We start from the raw sequence: 21,360 nt of genomic DNA on the forward strand, positions 1-21,360 counted from the left end.
AAGTATCACCTCACACATATACAGACACTCCCGTCCCTTCCATTCTCCCTCAAAGAAATACCTCTCGCATAGGAATATTCCCCCTTGTACGATTCTAATGGTGGAGAACCCATGTTTATGCACTAAGATAAGCAAGGCTAGTCCGTAGGCATATAAGACAAAGGTATGCCTCCTACTCTTCCCGTGAACTCCGTATATGGATAATCTAAAGTGAGAATCATAGAACTTAAGACCTTCTGTAAACAAAAGCACGTGTATCCTAACAGTGTTGCAAACTTATGAAAAAAAAAATAATCCACATAGCCTACAAGGTGTAAAAACATTCCATTTGTCAACAGATGCGGAATAAGCAGTGTATCACTGATGACCTGTTGAAAGTTATTGAATGTATGTAAAAAAAAAAATAATTAAAAAATGTACATCTTGCCTGGTGGCCGAATTTCAGATTCATCACCGAAGTTCCCTGGCTCGAATCCCGGCATGGGTGTTATTTGTGAGAGTCCCTTCATCAATTTCATCTGACGATCACTCATTCCCATCGTCGGAATTAGCCAAAAGTGGAAGAAAAGCAATGCTAAATTAAAAAAATCAAATACAAAATTTACATCTTATCCCCAAGGAGTTAAGACGGTTCCGTACCAAAGGATTAATTTTCTCTCATATTTTACAAAAAAACACCTTGCTAGAAGAATGCGACACATTGAGATAAATTACGTTTTGAAACCGGGGTTGCTTCATTAAATTTATTTGATGTTTGAAAGTGTTATGATTTATTATTATAGATAATGAAAGTAAGCTAATATATATGATTCGATTGACTAAATTAATAATTATTAATTAGATAAAAATAATGGAAATAACTCATTTGGTTTGATTGATTCGCTTTATTTTACTTCCCCTCTTGTGCCACTTATGGCTAATTTGCGAAGAAGGGGATGAATGATGATGATATGATGAAATCGATGAATGGACATTCACAAACATCCATGCTCAGGCCACGATTCAAACCCGGGATCCCTGGCGTCGTAGCGCGATGTGCTAACCACTCCGTCACGGGGGCGGCTAATTAATTTGGAATTCAAATATCACCTATCCCTCATCGTCTCATAACTAATGATAAATGTGCATGTCACAAGGTGGTCGATCTTCACCTAAAACGGCAACTTAGAGAAGCATAAAAGTGGGGAAAGAGGACTGTAGAATACAGAAATATTTTGAGGCAGTCACATTTTATTGTACGCTACATATAAAATAAAATGCATATTTGGGGGTGAATTTTTAAATATTGTCACATTTTTCTTCTCTCTTGTTGAGAGGTGTTCATTTTAAATCAACCTCCCTCACCCTACGGCCTGCCCTCCTTCACCCTCAAAAGTATTCCGGAGTGTGAGGATGTCACCATCCGGATGGTGAACACCTCTGGATTATAGATCGACTCCTACATCCCACCCCCTCCCCCATCCCCGGAGGATCATCACTGACAATGTGAAATCACACTATCATATGCCGACATTCGACATACCACTTCCGTTTCTGTACTTGACTTAGTGAGAAGTATTGAGGTTGGCAATAGCCTAATAACGGATTTCTTCCGCATCATGTAGTCCGTTCTATGAAAGTACGCTAATGGAAGAAAAACGTGTAAATTACATTGGATTATACATTTAAAATATATTTTCATTCAAGGTTTCTGTTTATAATAATAATATGTGATTATTGTATAAATTACAATCAATCACATGAACAGCAAGAAAATAGCGCCAGTTTCGAACATGGCGACTTCCATGCGTGCAGGAAGGCCTCCCATGTTTTCAGAGTAGTCTTTCGGAAATACAGCCGTTTGAAAAGTGGCAAGAAGCAGGTTGTTCTTAACGTTTATGTTACGTTGTGTCGGTGCTATCCTGAGCAAGCAGTGAAGTTGGTGTCCAAGTGTAATTGTGTGTCTGCGTCTTTGTGTTTTCGGTGTGGTGAAAGGAAGGAAAACGACCGGTCAAGTTGTGAGTCCGCGAAAAAAACACGTTGTTGCTCGTATAAACAAGTACACCGATTTTGAGATAAGCTCAATACAACGCGAGGTGCTTTTGTATTTTTTCAATCAAAGAGCAGTCCTGTCAACTGTGGGGAAGACGTTGATAGTGATGATTGATGACGATCTCCCCAATTTTAGCAGTCGACGTTAAATCGCCTCTTGTGCACCTTGAGTTCCTTTTTGGGAAGCAAATTTGACAGACAGGATGCCGAAAATGCCTTAAGTTCAAAAAGGAACTGCTGAATCAAGGTAAGAAAATACATTACTTGCATGAGATGTGCATAAATAATGTGCTTATTATCGTTTTCTAGTGCACGAGAAACCGAGAGAAAGATAAACAATCTCTTTTTATTCCCCGGCTTATCTTTGTTTAGCTTCTGCTAAAATTGGCGGTATATTTGTTGCACAAAGGAGAAAACAATGCTCTACATGTCAACAATGTTGGGCAATAATTTGGTGGAAGAGGAAGCAATAAAACCAAAAGGCTTGAATTTACTGAAACGAATCTCTCACTCTCTTGTATAACTTTGGCGTTGTCATACTGAGAGAAGAGGGGGGAAGGGGGATCTGTTAACCCAGTGTCAGATAAAAGGAACTTTTGGCGTAGAAAAATATGTTCATTCTTGAACAAGAACACGTATTTAATCACTTGTAGAAAATTTATTATACTTCAATGTGTAGTTTATCAGTTAAAATAAGAATACGTTTTCCCATGTTACGTTAAATTAAAGGTTGCGAGTGAGCAGCATATGATGGCCGCACCATTCACGAATAGCTGGCGCGGAGTGATACGTTACTCGAAGTGAGACGGTTGTTTACAGAGGGTCGGAAGGTTCGTGATTCTTAATTAGGCAGAGTAGAGTGACCGGCCGACGAAGCCCCCACCACACAGGCGTGTGTGTGTTTCACCCCAGGACATGACAACTTTCATCTTGGGCTTGTTTCGAAGCTAATGGAGCATAGTTTTCATAAAAAAATATCTTTAAATGAAAATATTGAAATTTTCACTTCAAGGTCACATGATGTGACCTTTGACCCTGCACCTTGCATATATAAACATATGCATGTTCAATTTTGTGGAGAATAAAGTTATGTTACACAGTTAAATGTAACAGTCTCTGTTTGGTAAATAAAAGGTCAAGATATCAGTCCAAACACTGGGCTATTTAGGGATCAAAATTGGTATATAAAATGGTATATAAATGTTAAAATGGTGAATAAAACCCTAAATTTGATCTAAAAACTACACTCACTACACAAAATAAACATTTCACTTTCAATAGCACATTTATGTTGTCGTCAGAGTAATAAGTTTGTTCCTGTATAAAGGAGTAGAGTAGAGTAGAAGGAGTTCTATTTTGCTTCTTAAATATTTACAGCAGAATTAATCAATTTTCTATGATTTGGATAACTCAAGATAATTCAGACCTCAGAAAGTGTTGCATTGGTAAATAAACCCTAAATGTTGTGTTTAAGAGTTCATTTTGCAGTTATTTCGCATCATTTAGTGACAAAACATGTTAGTAAAACACACCTCGCACCTTTCAAATGCATGGAAAATGAACACCACAGTGTGTTATTTCATACTTTGTGTTTTTGTCAAAAATTAATATGCATGCTCCTAAGAATTATCCAATATTAAAAAATTAGTGTTGCCAACTATTCGTTGAGGTTCTTGTTTTAAGTCCATTTATGCACTCACAAGCTAATTGGGACTGAACCCACTATTTAATGTGGGGTCTGAACCATTATGTGCCTCCATTGGGTATCAAACCCAGGAGCACCATTTATTCATGAGCATTACTTCTATCAACCGTAGATATTAAATTTAAGAAGCACAAAAAAGTAGAGGAAAAACTAAAATACCCCCCTTCCCTCCAAAATAGATTTGTTTAGCTTCCATCTATTCCTCTGACCTGTACATCACCAGAAAAATTGCATGCTACAGTTAATATTTTAAAAAATGAGATGTCAAATGATATTAAACACATTGTAGCCTATGTTAGGTTCCAGGGCGAGCCTCTGCTACTGGACGGGTCACAGGTCGTGAATAGTGAAACCCCCCTCAGATGTAAGGGGGAGCTACGAATAAGTGGAAACCCAAATAAGCAGTCCGGGACTGAGGTGGCAATGCTATCAGGGTGTGGGAGTGTGTCCAGTGGCATGGACATACTCGGCAAATACCACAGATACCCATTGACAGCCTTGGGTCATGGCAAATAAACACAGCCATAAAAGTGTTTGCCCCCACTGCCTCGTGGGCCTAGAGGTATCCAGAAAGGCTAAGGAAGTTGGAACCCAAACAGAAAAACAAGGGTGTACGTGAGAACCCCAGTCCCACCACCCAGGTGTAGGCTGTAATAGGCTCGATTAACCGATGGCTGAAAGCATAAATATTCGAGATAAGAGAGAAGCAAGCCGGACTGGAAATTAGACAACACGGGCTACGAACAGGGACTTTGAATATTGGTTAGGGGTGTGCGGGACAGGATTTTTTTGGTCGGGACAGACATTTTTTTTAAATACAGACTTTCAGGATGGGAAAAATTCGCAATTTCCCGGAAATCTCAAATTTCACGTAGTTTTCACCTTAAGTGATTGTTTTTGCATTTCTGGAATAAAAACTAACAATTTCCGATAAGTTCCAGACACTTACAAAGCAGGAAACGTCTAAAATTAACAACAAAATGACCATTCGGTATTTCCCGACTGCTTGGGATCCCGAAAAGTCGGGAAAATTTTTTCCCGATCCCGGTCCAGACTTTCCAGGATCCCTCACACCCCTAATATTGGTACACTGACAGTGAATAAATTGTGGATCTAATGGAGAGACTAGGAATGGACATCTTTGTAATGAGTGAAAGAAAATGGAAAGAAAGAGGAGAAATTAAATTGAAGAAATATTATAAACTACACTGGGCAGGTACCGAAGAGGGCAGGAGAAGTGGGGTTGGATTTGTAGTCAGATGTGGAATAAGTGAGGAAGTAGAGAGGGTAAATGACAGAATTATGAAACTAAAAATGAATGTAAGAGGGGAAAGTAATGGAAATAATTCAAGCGTATGCCACACAAACAGGATGTACAAGGAAAGAGAAAGAAGAATTTGAAGAAGACTTGGAAAAACACGTAGGAATGGAATGGCAAATTGTGATGGGTGATATTAACGTACAAGTGGGAAGACAGGAAAGGGTACACAGAAATACTTGGAGCAGATGGTTGGGACAGAGGAATGAGGAGGGAAGGAGGCTACACGACTTTTGTAAGAGAAACAGACTGTTAGTAGTTAATAACTGGTTTAAGAAGAAATATGATAGCCATAAGATTACAAGATACAATTGGAATAATGAACAGAAGTCTGTAATAGATTATATATTGGTAAACAAGGAAGTAAAGAAGATAATGAACAACATTAAAGTAATGCCCAGTGAGAATGTAGAAAGTGACCACAGGTTACTAGTAGCAGATGTGAGGGGATTGAAAATAAAAGAAGGGTAAGAGTGGAAATTGGAGGATAAGATGATATAAGAGAAATATCAAGAAATATTGCATACTAAAGTGCCAAGAGATGAACCCAAAGGAGTAGATACAGCATGGATAATATTTAAAACATATTAAGTAGCAATAGATAAAAGCACCCGGCAACTTGAACGTTACAGCAGCTGAAAAGGTATGTGGAAGGACAAGCAAGAAAAAAAGAAGAAAGAAACACCGTGATGGAAGGAAAGAACTATAGAGGCAGTGAAGAACAAAAAATATGTATTTAGAAAATGGTTTAAAGTTAAATCACATAATGCACAAAAAGATTACATGGAAAAGAAGAAAGAGGCAAGAACAGCAGTTAAGAAGAATGAAGAAAGTGAATGGGAGAATGGGCCAAAGTGCTAGAAGAATATGTAGATGGGAACAGGGAAGTATTGTATGGATTAGTGAGAGAAAGGAGAAGAGAAAGAGGAACCAGCTGTAAGCTAAGAGATGAAAGGGGAAATATAGAAGAGGATGAAGAAATGAGGAGAATGTGAAGAAATAATTTCGAGAACTTGCTGAACATGAAGAAGTGAAGGAAAAAGAAAACAGGAAGGAAAAAGTGAATCTCACATGGAAAGAAGTGGAGGAAGCTCTGAAGAGAATGAAGAGAGGTAGAGCACCTGGAATAGATGAAGTGTCAGTGGAAATGATACTAGGAGCAGGAGTGATTGGTGTACAGTGGCTGTACAGAGTACTGAAAATAGTGTGGTAAGAGAGAAAGGTGCCAAGAGATTGGACAAAGGGACTAACAGTTCCCATATTCAAGAAGGGGACAGAAAGGAATTCCTACAGAGGAATAACACTTATTTGCTACTCAGCAAAGGTGTATGAGAAAATATTAGAGAAAAAGGATATGGGAAGTAACCGAGCTGAACATGAGAGAGGAATAGTATGGATTTAGAAGAGGCAGGTCAACCGTAGATCTGATATTCACCATAAGGCAATTACAGGCACTATGAGTATGGAAATAATTTGATTATGGCATTCCTAAATATAGAAAAGACATATGCATGATAGCATGTACATAACAAAGATTTGGAAGGTTCTAAGAGAGAAAGGAGTCGAGGAAGAGATAGTGTATAGAGTGCAGAGCACATACACACACACCAGAGATGTGTGAAGATGCCAGTGGGAAGAACTGAGTGGTTCGGTATATGTAATAGACTAAAAGAGGGAAGTGCTTCAGGACAGGATAGATCAGGCACAGATAAGATGGTTTGGACACATGAAGAAGATGGTACAGAATGGCTGCCAGTAAGAACTTATAATGCACAAAGAGTAGGAATAAGGCCAAAGGGGAGACCAAGTTTGGAACACCATGCAACGGGCCAGGTTCTACATTCATTTTGGTCCTCTACGGACCGGATTCAGTGTTCATTTTTGGTCCTACCGGGCAGGATTCACAGTCAGTCATACTGTCATATATAGTGGAACCACAGGGAAAGAGACTTGCGCAGAACTGCATGGCAGTGGGGGAGGACAGGGGGAGGAGCTTTTAGCACGGTCCGAGTCAGTGTTTGCAAGGCCTATTGAATTCATGGGATATTTCCTGAATAAACTGTTGCTATGGAATCACCAAGGGTCTGCTCAAAAACACATTTCCTGCTAATCTTACTTGGGCATTTTGACGTGCGTAAGGGGAGACGTAGAATGGAGATCATGGAACTCCACTCAGCCATGAAAAGTGCTGTTTGAACTGTGAAATTATTCCAAACGCTACTCAATTGTGCTAGGACATAATAAAAATAACAATAATTAATATTATTATTACTATTTTTACATTACTATTTTTAGATGGTTGTATTTTATCCCAACCCAAAATCTATTTCTATTATGGTTATTTTAAATCGCTTTTTTTGCCTCTACGGGTAAGTACGACGACTGCCACTCACCCCCCTTTCCGGAAAATGAATGTTAACCTAAAAGTATATATTATTTCAGACACACAAGTTAATTTCAGTCACAGTAATTTACATCAATTATTGTAATGGGATGCAGGAACATGATAATTTCATACCCTAGTGATGTTTTTTGAGGGGGCACTATTACGAGGTAATATGCCTTGTTTACCCCCCGAAAAAATTCTGCAGCCGTCCAAGATTTGGGGGCAATTGCCACCTGCCACCTTTACCCTCCAGTGTGCATGCCCATGCCTCTCTCCTCGAGAACGTTATTTATTCGCTACTATTAGATAATTTTTTTAGCAGATCTTCTGGTTTACGGAAGAAACAAGTCCCGATTTTTTCAAGTCTGACCTGGCAACACTGCACCGAAGCCCGGAGAACGGCAGGAAAGATGGTTCTTTTCCTTGTGGTCGATCTATACCTTGTCATACCATGCACCCATCACCACCGATAATATCACAAATTACTGACCTGAGCACCCGATGCTCTTCCTTCGGAACTGGCCTTACTAGATGCCTTACTGGAACAGGCTTTACTACTACCCATCTGCTTCAAGTACTCCTTATCGTCAAAGATCTTCTTCTCACCGCCACCAGGTTTGTATTTTACATTGTCCATTGAACCTATTCTGCTTTGTGCTTTGTCTTTGAATTCCAATTTCTGCATTTCAACCTGCAAGAGAAGAAAAGGGTGCGTGTTGCAGAAGAAAGTGCAAAGACATTGGAAAAGAAGCGTGCTCTACAATGAAGGATCATCATACTGCAATCATATGTGCCACTACAACTGTGTGAAAACACTGAAACATCAAAAAAATATTAGTTTAAATACTTCGTGAACGAAGCCATAACTAGAAGCACCAACACATTAATAATTTATCATCATTCTATTTATATCACTTGCACTTAAACACCTGTAGGAACATATTTGTAAGGTGCACACACAAATTGCAAAAGAAACGTATTCAAGGCTCAGCCTGACCTTTAGCCAATGCCAGTCATTTTCAAATTTTCCTCACCTTTTAAGAATCACTATGATGTTTCAAAATCTGAAAAAAGTGCAGGGCACAAGAGAGCTACTAGTATACTTAACAAAAATATTCAATGCCATGATAATACAAATATATTTCTCAATACAATGCAAAACAGCGACAGTGTCCCCAATTTTAAAACCTGAAAAGAGTCATTTGTTTCAAGTCAATTACAGACCTATTAGCCTTTTATGTCACAGGAGTAAGGTGTTTGAAAAGATACTACACCCAGGTCCGCCGTTAGGTGTGTGAGACACATGCCACCGCACTGGACCTCGTGCTTTGAAAATATGTTGGCCCTACATAACATTATTGAATCTTTTATTCACATAAATTTCTTGTGCAAATTTGATCACATTAAAATATAAGAAAGAAAAGGAAGGAAACCTATAATAGTGATAGAGCTCCATTTATAATAAGCTTACGTAGTGTAGAAAAAGTCACCAGAGTTTCAAATAGGATCGCAAATCTACTGTGAAAAAATATTTTGAGAATAAAATTTCTGCTTCAAAAGCTGAATTTCTTGTTTGTGACCCCAACTTTCTACTGATTTCCTGTCATAAATTATTGTTCGAGGGGCATAGACACACACAAAATTTGAGTGTGCCGCCTCCTCGCTATTGAGGAAAGATGAAAAGATGATCGACCGTGGCAAGGAAAATTTTCCTGGTCTGCGTATTTCATTTTGTGTGAAACAAATCTCCAGGTGGAATACATATAAATTAAGGTCTGGAGATACTAATATTTTTGCTTCCTCAAAATCCCTCCCATAGAAGGGACGTTCAAAGATTTTGCCAACAAGTTCCAAGTCAAATCATTATAGTTTTTAACTGCATTGCCTGCGGCTTCCATCAAAGTATTAATGCAATGTACGTAAAAATCGGCTACCAGTCGCTAGTGCCGAAAGGAGCTTCTCTTGTTTGAAATTAATTAATCAAGACATATTTGAGAACTGGAGCAGCGATGGTGCAGTCAGTGGGCATCTGACTGTCACTCAGGGAACCCTGATTCAATTCCCGGGGCAAGTGATCTAAGGTCAGAATTTTTCCGGCCTTGTCCTTGCATAAAGAGACTCTGGGATTCACCCAGCCAAAAGAAATGACCACCTAGAGATATGCCACTCTGGGAGATAAAGGCGGCTGATCTCATCGTCACCAAAAATGGCTAAGATTGAGAATGTGTGAGACCCTACTTCCAAATTCCTCCATGGCACAGTTCAATGTGCACAGGAAACTTTGCATTTACCTATTTGAGAACTAAATTTATTTTATAAAAGACTAGATTCACTAGTCACATAAGAGAAAGTGATGTAGTGTCAAAATTCGACTTCGATGACGTGATTGAAGCATGATATAAATTTTATATAAAGGTAATCTGAATGGTTTTCTCTTCATTGTATCTATGTATTCATATTTCTACAATCCACACCATGTGCAATCTTAATGCTTTCATAACACAAGTGTGTAAATCTTTAAGTGACACAAACACATAGGGTATCTGTATGTATGTGGAAATATATAGACATACAGAGGGTGTCGCTATGAACTACCGACAAGCTTTCACAGTATGTAGAGGACATCAATGTGAACGAATTTTCTTGATAGCATTTTGTTCACCGAGGTCTCATTTTGACACAATGAATCCTCAGAAAACAGCATTTTTATTCCTTATGCTTGAGGCCATTCGTCACATTCATGGTTGTCAGAAGCACTTTTTCTGTCTGTAAACGACAAAATCTTTGGTACGCTACAGACAGACAGAAAGGGATCGCCATCAGAATATGAATATATCTGAATATAGCATAACGAGTGTTTAATGCAAAGGTATTAAATCTGACGAGCTACAATGCATTAACTGAGGGAAAGGGATAATATCAGTGGTTTCATCCTGTGGGCTTCTCTGCTAGCATGATCCTATTTCCATAGGCCAGTAGTTCTTACCTTTATGAGCTTGCAGCCCAGTAAATTTGTTTCTTAAAAGTCAATGCCCTGATCCCAGCGATTTTACTCATAAATAGCTTTCTATTTCTTTTTACTTTATTCGTTAATTAATACGTACCCTTGAAATTTAATAAAAAGAAAGTAAAGTGCTTCCCTGTGCATAGCACCATGCCATGAAGGTGTATAGGGGGTGTGGGGGTAACGCCCCACACTTTCTTGATCCGGTCGTGAGTGGGGGTGATGTGATCAGCATCATGCCCCTGACCGCCTTTACCCCCCAGGGTTTCCCCCAGGTACCCATGTTATTCGACGCTGGGTGGGCGCCGGGGCCGCTTCCATCGTTAGAAAAGTTCCCGGATTTGAACCGGCCGGGGATCGAACCCGGGACCTTTAGCATGGTAGTCAGACGCATTACCGGCTGAGCCACCGCGGCGGAATTTAATATTAATGAATAAATTATGGATGGCATAATCAGAGTATTAGTTCTGGGCTTGTTGACAAATACAAAATTTGGTTTAAATTAGTTGACAATGACTGGATCTAATAGAATCTTTTAGTTTCCTCTGGCCAGTAAAATTAAATTTATTTGGTAAATGCTGATTTTCATTGGCATGTTCCATTCCGGACACCGAAACTAAATTGACCGTGGTGTCCATTCGTCAACCTCTCAATTTGGAGCCAGGAAGCAATGTCCCCTCCCTCTACCTATGCTACCAAATTTAGTCCATGGCTTAAGGAATCCTATGTGATGCTGAGATGGAGGGGGGGGGGGGGGGTAAAATTACACAATACTAATAATCATGTTGGTTTCAATGTAGATTTTTATGAGGCATGGAAGGTTGTTTATACACTCCTCCAGGGGTGCCCACAGAGTGGATTCATGATGTCCATGCATCATGGAAATTTTTGGTGGGGACTTGGATTTTGTACCAATTCTATATATCTTCACACAAAAATTAGGGGATCGTTCTTTGATTGACTTGTTATTCATTTTTAGTTATGGTTATCATGTACAGTTTTTCTACCTACCTGTGGCTTCAAATGAAACACCACCTCTTATGTCTTCAGAATCGGTTTGAAAAGGGTGGGTGGGGGGGGGGACATGCTGTGCACATTAATACAATGTTAGTCAAACAGACAAACTGCTAAGAATAAGGTTCAGTACACTAACAATGGCAGTGAACCTCAGCAGTTTTGTACGTTTTATGTTAGCAAACATGAAAGCTTAAAGTACCTAAAGAAAACATACTGCTTAAATATATCTGTATTATATTGTTCCGCAAATTCTGTCTGACCGAAATAATTTGAGTAAATAATTTGGCATAAAGGGGGAGTGCGTCATAGGCCTGGGGGGAGGGGGGGCGTAGGCACCCCTGAACTCCTCGCAAAAAGTACGGAATATTGTTACATTAGACACAACAAGTTTGTAATATTATTATAGGTGATGGGCACGATCGAATATGTTGGAGAAAAAACGAGTACGTCCACCAGACAGATACCATGTGTTGTTGCATTCCAAGGCCATGTCTATCACCTATTGTCTAACGTAGCAATATTCCAAACTTTTTGTGAGGAGTGAATATTAACTTTTTTTCAAACTATAAGAGCTTCACGGACATTGTTTGCACAGGGACTCGTGTTTCCTAAGGGCGGCCCTGCCTACACCAAAGAATAAAGTAATCACGCAGGAGAAACATATATTTACCAGATTTCCGACTGCATCACAGTACAGTAACCCAACTGGTGCGAGATGTGGACTATATAACAACGAATTTTAATAGAAAAGAACAGACTGTAGCGGGGGCGGTTAGATATTGAGAAAGATTTCGACAAATTGTGGATAGAATGACTATTATACAAACTAAATCAATTTGAATTTCCAAAATACATAAGTTAACAGATGGACTCATTCCTGCATGAAAGAACACTCATCGCAACATTGACTGCACTTCTTTGGCCACAAATATAACTGCAGGAGTTCCTCACGGTTTCACCGATGCAATGTACACCTCAGACATGCCTACACTATCAGTGTTTGCAGATGACACTGCCATAGTCACAAATAGTGTCAACCTAAATATGGCTCGTATCAAAATGCAAAAATATCTCGGGGAGTTTAAAAATTGAACAAAAAAGTGGAGAATAAAAGAAAACCTGAATAAAAACGCATTTATTCTATTCACGAAGAGAATAAAACATGGTGTATTAAATGTAAGACTCTGAGGACACAACATCCCTCAACAATGAAAGGCAACATATTTACGATTAGTGCTGGATGAAGGTTTTACTTTTCGAGAACACAGACATGATATAGCACATAAAGGGAATACGAGACTATGCCAACTTTATCCATTTATCCAGAACTCTGAATTAACGATTAAAAACAGATTAACACTATTTAACGTACTAGTAAGATCAATGCTAACTTACACATGTGTTGTGTGGGAACACAGTGCATCATCGTACAAAAAAATGCTGGAAAGTATACAAAACAAAACCTTAAGAATAATAGGCAATGCCGAAGGATATGTTTCTAATATACAAATCATGGAAATGTTAGATTTCGTTTGATTTTCAATTGGCTATGTGCATTTCAGGCTACTTAAGATACCATGTTTTACACTTGAGGAATATGTGATATGATCGGAATCGTATCAACTATTAGGAACTTTTTAGTTTTTTTTTTATCAAATATTTCTTTCATAAGTCTGTAATGCGTATTTTAAAAGTTAGGACATTTTTATGGTGGACCTAATTACCTATTTGTAATTTAATTAGCTTTCGAATTTATGCTATTTGCGACTTTGATGAAAGTAAATTATTTTATTGTTGATATGCAATATGAGTTCTTCTTGGTTCAAAATTATAACTATTTTAATCCATGAGAGCTAAATTTCAGGGAAAACTATTAAAATCATTCTTTACAAATATGTCAAGTTAAAGAAAAATATTAAGCCAGCCTCACACGGCAGTTAGGTACGTCCTCACTTTGCCATCGACTTCTAGCTTAGTTACTTAGTAATCGTGTGAGAGCTTTCTCTTATTCAGTTCCCGACAGAATTAGAAACCGTCTAAATCCATCGTTAATACATACAACTACCAATCAGAATTGAGGAGCACACTGGCAGCTGAAGTAGGAAACATAACCAATCAGAAGCGACCTCTAAGTCACGAGTACAGTTGTAATGGTAGCCATGTGAGATGTAAACAATGTATCACTTCACATTTTTAAAAGCCGATAACTATTCAACAGAGAGGAATAACATTTCATGTAAAACGTTATTAGGTACAAAACAATGGTGCTGCTTAAATAATACTTAACAACGTTTACTGTACACATATGAAATAATACTTTAGTTAGGGTGACCAGATATTTGTTGACCAAAAAGGAGTATAGTCTATAGGTTGAAGGTGCGCATGCATTTTGTTTTTTCATGGGGTCAGCAAAAATCCCACGCGACTTCTTGACAGTCTAATTATCCTGGAAATTATGCAAAATTAAAACTTCCTTTTTATTTTACACTAATTTTGCACAAAAAAACTATATTTTGTGACTACATAACATCTATTTTAATATTCTGATGCAATTCTTGAATATTCTAAAGCAAATTTCTTGGTATGTTGATGCATATAATTGGAGGAGAATATTTACACACCAATATTGATCAATATTTTGAACACATTTTAATTATTGCAATTTTCAAGTATCAGTATCAGTATCGGCGGGAATCGGTAAGAGTATCGGCATCGGTATCAGTTCAAAGTGGTATCGGCTCAGCCCTAATCATTATTATTAAATTCCAATGAATTTGAAATATGTTTTGCTTGTTGATGGAATATGAAAATGACACTTGAAATTGTTCATAGGAAATTCTTGAGTCAAGCAGTAAATACTTCAGTTTGTTGACATCTTGATATTTTCCGTTCTGTGGATTTTAAGGCATTTTTACACGTAAAATAATGAATGAAATTAAATAGCAAGGAAAAAAGTATATTTGGGGATTTTTGCAAATTGAAAAGAGTATAGAGTATATGAACTTCTAAAAGAGTATACTACTCTTAAAAAGAGTATGTCTGGTCACCCTACTTTAGTTGTTTAACTTGTTTCAAATGTAAACACCGTGCACTCAACGTAGATGGTGTAACTCGATGTGCCTTTCATGCTGTATATGATATACATTGTACATTGTAATCCCAAAAGCTAGCCCAAAATTTACATGAAATGCTTGTGTTGCGTGTAAAGTACTATCTGCTATAAGATTTTTGGAAGCTTTTTCATAGCATTTATGCTAGCAAAAATGCTAAAGGAAATGCTTTCGTCTGAAGCCGGCCTTAACGATTGGGACGAATATTTTATTTGTTGAGTGAAGAGTCTACTAATTATTATTGTTTTAAATAAATAGTTCGTATGTTTAAATTTCCTACTGAGATACTGTTATTTTACATTCACAATAGACGCGAATACTATTTTATTTTGAAGTAAACTAAGCACTGAACAACCACATATGTATATATGTACTCTCTGGTTTGTTGGCTGGCTGTAACAAATAGACTGTGCTGTGTGTAGCATCGCAATAAATTAATCATATATAAGTTATGAATTGTAATTAGTTCTTCATGGACTTCAAAGTAAATTTCACAATAAGTATTTTAGGAGCAAAGAAGTATCAATGAAATATAAATATAATATGGTAACTTAATGTTAATGTGAACACCACAATTTTCGTACTTTGAATGTTGTGAAGTTTGTGTAATTTAATTGACTAGTTGGTATTGAAGGATATATTTCAAAACCGTATGAGAAAGGTTTCATTAGAATATACAACTTCTATCATAATATACAGGTAATGCAACTTTATGCTAGTGTGTCCGTAGAGTGGTATATCATCTTGAAGTAACATATGTTATAGACTCACATTCACTGCCACAGGTTACATGTGCTACATTTTTCAACAGTGCCAATGTTATTCTCTTATTCCTTTAAGAGAAACATTATTTTCCCAAATCTTCAGCAGTTATTAGCATCTGAACTTGAGAAGTGGTATACAGTGTTTGTGTAGTCGCCATTTTTAAAGATGAGATTTTAAGGATCGTGTGAGACCCCTTTTGCTGCCTTCGCGAACTAAAGAGGTAAAAAATCTTATGGTAGTTTCGAGTTGGAGATGGGCAGGGAAGTGGGGACCTACTTAATCACTGTGTGAGACTGGCTGAACAGAAAGGTACAAGGGCATATTTGTTGTCTTGATTCATTTGCTTTATTTTACTTTGCTTTTTGTGCCACTTTTGGCTAATTTGAGAAGATGGGGATGAGTGATGATATGATGAAATTGATGAATAAGCACTCTGAAACATCCATGCCCAAACTGGGATTCGAACCCAGAACTCCTGGCATTGTAGCACGATGTGCTAACCACTCCACCACGGGGGCCGGCAATTGTTGTCTTGAAGATATAGATTTAAATCTTATGTCTAAATTGCTTATTGAATCACAAACATCTAATGTTGCCATTGTATGCAATTTACAGTCTACGTAACACAACTTTGTATGAAGAGAGGCGTGTGAATCGCATTCTGCTTGGCATGCTGTGTGTGTGAGGTAGAATTGTGAAGCTGAAAAACCGCTCATATAAAAACATTTTTTTCTTTGATATTGGTCTACATATAGAGATAAGGAGGTTATTTTTAATCACAACCATTCAGAACTTATTCTTTACAATACTAACATAATAATATGAAGAAATATACTTTTCTAATGGTGTTCATTTGAGTCATAGACATTGGAAAACAAAAATTGTTACAACAAATAGCTCAGGTTATTGTTTATTGAATACAATTATTATTATTAAAGGCTTTCATTTTTGTATTACAAATTGTTATGCTTGCTATAAAATGTCTAATGTCAAAATATTATTGAACTGACATAATAAATCAGCTTGAATAAAGGGGTATCTGATCACTCATTTTGATAATATCGTTGCATGTAAAACACGGTAACTACAACAAATCCTTGAACAACCCTCAAACAAATTGCATGAAGCACCACAGAAAAAAATAATTCGGATGAAATATCGTATTTTTATGATAGTAAACATACAAGTGAATCACATTTGCTGTAAATAGTTTAGAAATTTATTTTAATTTGTAACAGAGATATTTTTTGAAACATCAACTTTCAATATCTCGAAACCTGCATTTTGTCACTTACCATGTTTTACACCCGAGCCCTTCAAATCATCAAATCAGTAAGTGTCTTTGTTACATTGCTAGAGCAATCTAGGATAAAATTGTAAAGATCAGTGAGAAATCATAGTAGGAATCTATTCGATATTTTTGACAGGAGGGGGGCAAAGCAGGTTCTCAGGGGAGACATTTGCTCCACCTGCCCCCCTCTAGCTATGGGCCTGCCTCCAGGCATGGGCGTCCGGAAGGGGGGGCAAGGGGGGCTGTGGGCCCCCCCCCCCTGGAAAATGAAAGTTAACCAAAAATTATGTATTTCACACATATAATTTCATTTTAGCCACAATAATATGTGTTAATTATTGCATGAACACCATAAATTCAAATTTAAGCAATGTTTTTTTGGGGAACAACACTATTTTTGGGGAAAATGTGCATTTTTTGCCCCCCCTGGAAAAAATACCTTCCTTGCCCCTCCCTGGAAAAAATCCTGCGGACGTCCATGCCTCCAGGCAAATATTTCTTTAGACTTGACGAGGATATCTGTGCTTCTGCAAGTGGTGAAGAAGAGAAGCCATCAGAATCTAATACAAAATACTTGCCAATCATAAACCTCTCTAATCATAAGATTACAGAAGGTAACCTAAATGACATCAGAGATCTTGAACTTCCAAAAAATAAGTCAGAACTTTGGCATTCGGGTTACATCAGTAGAATTTTTTTCACCACTCTGTAAAAGTGACAACATTTCACACTATAAATAGTGTGTATGAGAAATGGTTTAAAATCAAAGACAATTTCACTTATTGCAAATATACTGGCAAACTGATGGATTCAATAAGTATGAAACAAGAGTCCTGACCAATGGTGCCTATTCGTTGATGCTTCAAAGGCAAATCTTCTTACATTGTGTCTTACATTAATTTAGTGGAATCCTTAACTTGCTATCAAATTTATATATACACGATGAATACAAAACAAGGTTTTCCTGTGACGCAAGTCTAATAAGATGATGGTTGCACAAGCAGCTTTCCTTAGTGGTATTGTCTATGCTAGAAACACAGCTTGGTCTGACAGTCAACGAATCATACTCCCCACCCCATCATTCTAAAAACAATGTATATAGCTCTCCGACTTGATCACATTTTTGAAAGAAAGAAGAAAAAAAACTTCACCCTCACATAAACCAGGACATGCCATTCATATTTTCAATTAATATTTAGAACACAGATAAAGTAATTCACATTGAATGGCAACTCGTATTAAAATATTCTTTGACAATCTAAATGAGGTTCAAATTAATTTAAAAACAACATAGTGTGTTCGGATTTAATTTCTAAACTTATATGATTTGGCAATTATGCTTGGTGGCCACGGTGGCTCAGTCGGTAATGCGTCTGACTACCATGCTAAAGGTCCCTGGTTCGATCCCCGGCCGGTTCAAATCCGAGAACTTTTCTAACGTTGGAGCCCCAGCATCCACCCAGCGTCGAATAACATGGGTACCTGGGGGGTAAAGGTGGTCAGGGGCGTGATGCTGATCACATCACCCCCACTCACGACCGGATCAAGAAAGTGTGGGGCGTTACCCCCACACCCCCTATACGCCTTCATGGCGTTGTGCTAAGCACAGGGGAGCACTTTACTTTTTTTTTTTTTAATTATTCTTGCATGAATTAATCTTCACAAAACACAATATTTGATATTTAGAACTGTTATTACACATTGTTTCATTACTGATTCATTAATCCAGCATTATATTCTTCACTCAGTACAATGCATGCATATTACTATTACCCGACATTATAGTTTCTAAATAATTATTACAATTTTACCTCTCTCATATTTGTGTGCACAAAGTAATAGACCTTAAATTCCGCTCCACAGTTACATGCCTAAATTTGATATTAAAGACATGCAAAAAATGATGCAAAGTTAAGTTACATGCAAATAGAATGCATTATGAAGTAAAGTAGAAGGATCAACATTGCATTCTTGATGCCTGAAAATTATGCATGAAGGAAAGCATGCATTAGAGTAATGCAGGTCTTGTTACTCACTACTTTGAATCTATGTCATTAAAACTTAAAACTTACCTCTTTTCTGATGAACAGTGGGATTACTAGTCAAGAACCAATTATTCTAAAGGTATAAAGTTGAATGATTTCTTATTCTAAACTCTGTCCATTATGTGTGACATATTTTTGGTAAATGAAAAAAGCAAAATTTCGGTACAAAAACAGAGTCAATTTCGGGTTCAAAAGCGGTAATTAAAATAAAATTTCGGTGTTATAGCGGTGAAAAATCGGATCAAAAGCGGTATATAAAATTACATTTTTGGTTTTAAAATTGTGAATATAATCCTAAATTTGATTTAAAAACTGCAATTATTACACAAGATAAGCATATCCCTTCTAATAGTACATTTACGTAGTTAACAGAGTATTAAGTTTATTCCTGGATAAAGGTTCCATTTTTGCTTCTCAAATATTTACAGCAAAATTAATCAATTTTCCGTGAATTGCATAACTCTCAGGATAATTCAAACTTGGGAAAGTGTCTTGTCTGAATTTCGTTTTTAAGTCTATTTCGTATTTTGCAGTTCATTTCGTGACAAAATAGGGTAGGAAAATGCACCTCACACCTTTCTGAAACATGAAAAATTAACATTGCAGTGTTATTTCATATTTCGTGTTTTCGTCAAAAACAAAATATGAGTAGTTGTATTTACGATATTATAAACTCAAGAAAGGAAGAGCCCCCCTCAAGCAGAATTGCCTACACTTAAAACAAGCTCAACATGAGCATATGAGCTTTTTGCTCAAGTGTAGCACCCCCTCTAATCCAAGATTTTTGTAAAAATGCCCTCGGGAATTTCCTGAGAAAGGAAGAGCCCCCTCAGATTGATGTGCCTATACTTATAAAAGGCACTTCTGTGAGATTGTTGTCCATAAACTTGTTAAAAATATGCCCCTCTTGATGCCCACACATAAAAGTAGGCCACACACACACACATACATACACACACACACACACACACACACATACATATTTACTTCTGGTTTAAGTTCAATTGGAAACCAGCTTCAATTTGTTTATCTAATATTAAAACAATGTAATATGCAGAGCCCCTCTAGAATTGCTCCGTGACTCTCTCATTTCTTACATCATATGTTTACATGTTTCATATTGATTAATGTGTGAAATTTCTGAGTATTGAAGCTTTGCGTGCAAACAAAATTGCATCAGCCAGGAATTTCCCGTGAAAAATATGCCCCCCTCGGAATTTCCCGGCTGATGCAATTTCTGAGTATTGAAGCTTTGCGTGCAAACAAAATTGCATCAGCCAGGAAAATTCCCGTGAAAAATATGCCCCCTCGGAATTTCCCGTGAAAAAGCCCTCGGGAAATTCTTGTAAAAACAAAATTCATGGGAAATTCCTGTTTTTTTCTTCTCGGCTCGGCTTAGGGTATATAAAGAGATTTTGCATTGCATCAGCCAGTATTGTGAGAGTGGTTGAGGAGTACAGATGTGTTGTTACAATGCTTCTCATACTACAGGCCTGTTTGTTTTAATATAAAACATATATATATTTGTCCCAGCCTGTTATACAAAAATCAATACATAACAAGGTTAATGCCATTCTAGACATGCATGTTTGTGCAGGTATTTGCGCTGGGTCAGTGTGAATGAATATTTATTCTCTTTTTCCACTTGTGGGCTATTGGCTTTATAATTTGTCATAAGATAAGCATAGAGATTAGATTTAAAACCCAGGAAATTTTATATAAATACCAAAGCCAAAAATATTAACACACATACACACATACACACACACACAAAGCACAGTGCTGAACCTAACTGATATTTTTTATTTAGTATAAAATTTTGAATTGAAACCCAGGAAATTGTATATAATAAACAACAACAAAAATGCCAAATCAAAAATATTGCAATCAGTGCAATAAAAATATATTTAGCTCTAATTGGGCTAGACACCAAAAGATTTGTGACCCAGACAAATACAGAACTCCCACAAAAATTTGCCCCAAATGCAATAGAAAATATAACATGCAATACTTCAAATATACACATAAAGATACTTGCTCTGCACAGTCATCAATATTGCCCCCACAACCATCCACATCTGGTGTGAAAAGGAAGCATGAAGCACCTGTTAATGCTGGACCTGCAAAGCAGCCACGCTATGAACCCATCCATAGTAGTTTTAATGGCCAATTAAGAGATTATCGGTTTGTATCAGAGCCAAGATGTGGTATTCAGAATTTTTTGAACAGTAAAAAACCTGATGTGCAGGCAATTCTAAATGCACAAAATGGCTCTTATAAGCTGTCCCTCAAATTGTTTACACAATATAAGAAACCAAATGGCACAAAATTTACACAGCCCCACATAACAGAAACTGTACCGGTATATTCAAATACAAATTCAGACAGAATAATAAGCAGTTTAATAGATCAATTAAATATTAAACACTCTGAATTTGCAGCAAAAGAGTCTGGATGGAGCCTATGTGGCTCTCCACACAAGTTATATGTTAATATTTCTGAATTCTGCCCATTACAAGGATCTACATATCTGCCATTACCTGATAATATTAAAAACAGAAGAGCCGTGGTTAATATAGAAAATACCGACCAGAAATGCTTTTTGTGGTGTATATTAGCTGCTTTGTACCCAGTTTCAAGGAATCCTCAGAGAATAAATTATTACAAACAACATGAACATGATTTTGA

The 21,360-nt window shown here is 37.2% G+C and overlaps 1 protein-coding gene across 4 annotated transcripts in view; it reads right to left on the reverse strand.

The window, feature by feature from the left end:
* tau (microtubule-associated protein tau) overlaps positions 1 to 21,360 on the reverse strand; it is a 134,442-nt gene that overhangs the window by 16,917 nt on the left and 96,165 nt on the right. For 2 of the 4 annotated variants that reach the window (XM_083128941.1, XM_083128935.1), the window contains one exon: positions 7,931 to 8,131. The exons of the other annotated variants lie outside the window; for them this stretch is intronic. In XM_083128941.1, the coding sequence (XP_082985067.1) occupies positions 7,931 to 8,131 (201 nt within the window). The remainder of the gene's footprint in view (positions 1 to 7,930; positions 8,132 to 21,360) is intronic. 4 annotated transcript variants of the gene reach the window in all.

This window comes from Lepisma saccharinum, chromosome 1, assembly GCF_977018435.1.
Source record: "Lepisma saccharinum chromosome 1, izLepSacc3.1, whole genome shotgun sequence".
NCBI lineage: Eukaryota > Metazoa > Arthropoda > Insecta > Zygentoma > Lepismatidae > Lepisma > Lepisma saccharinum.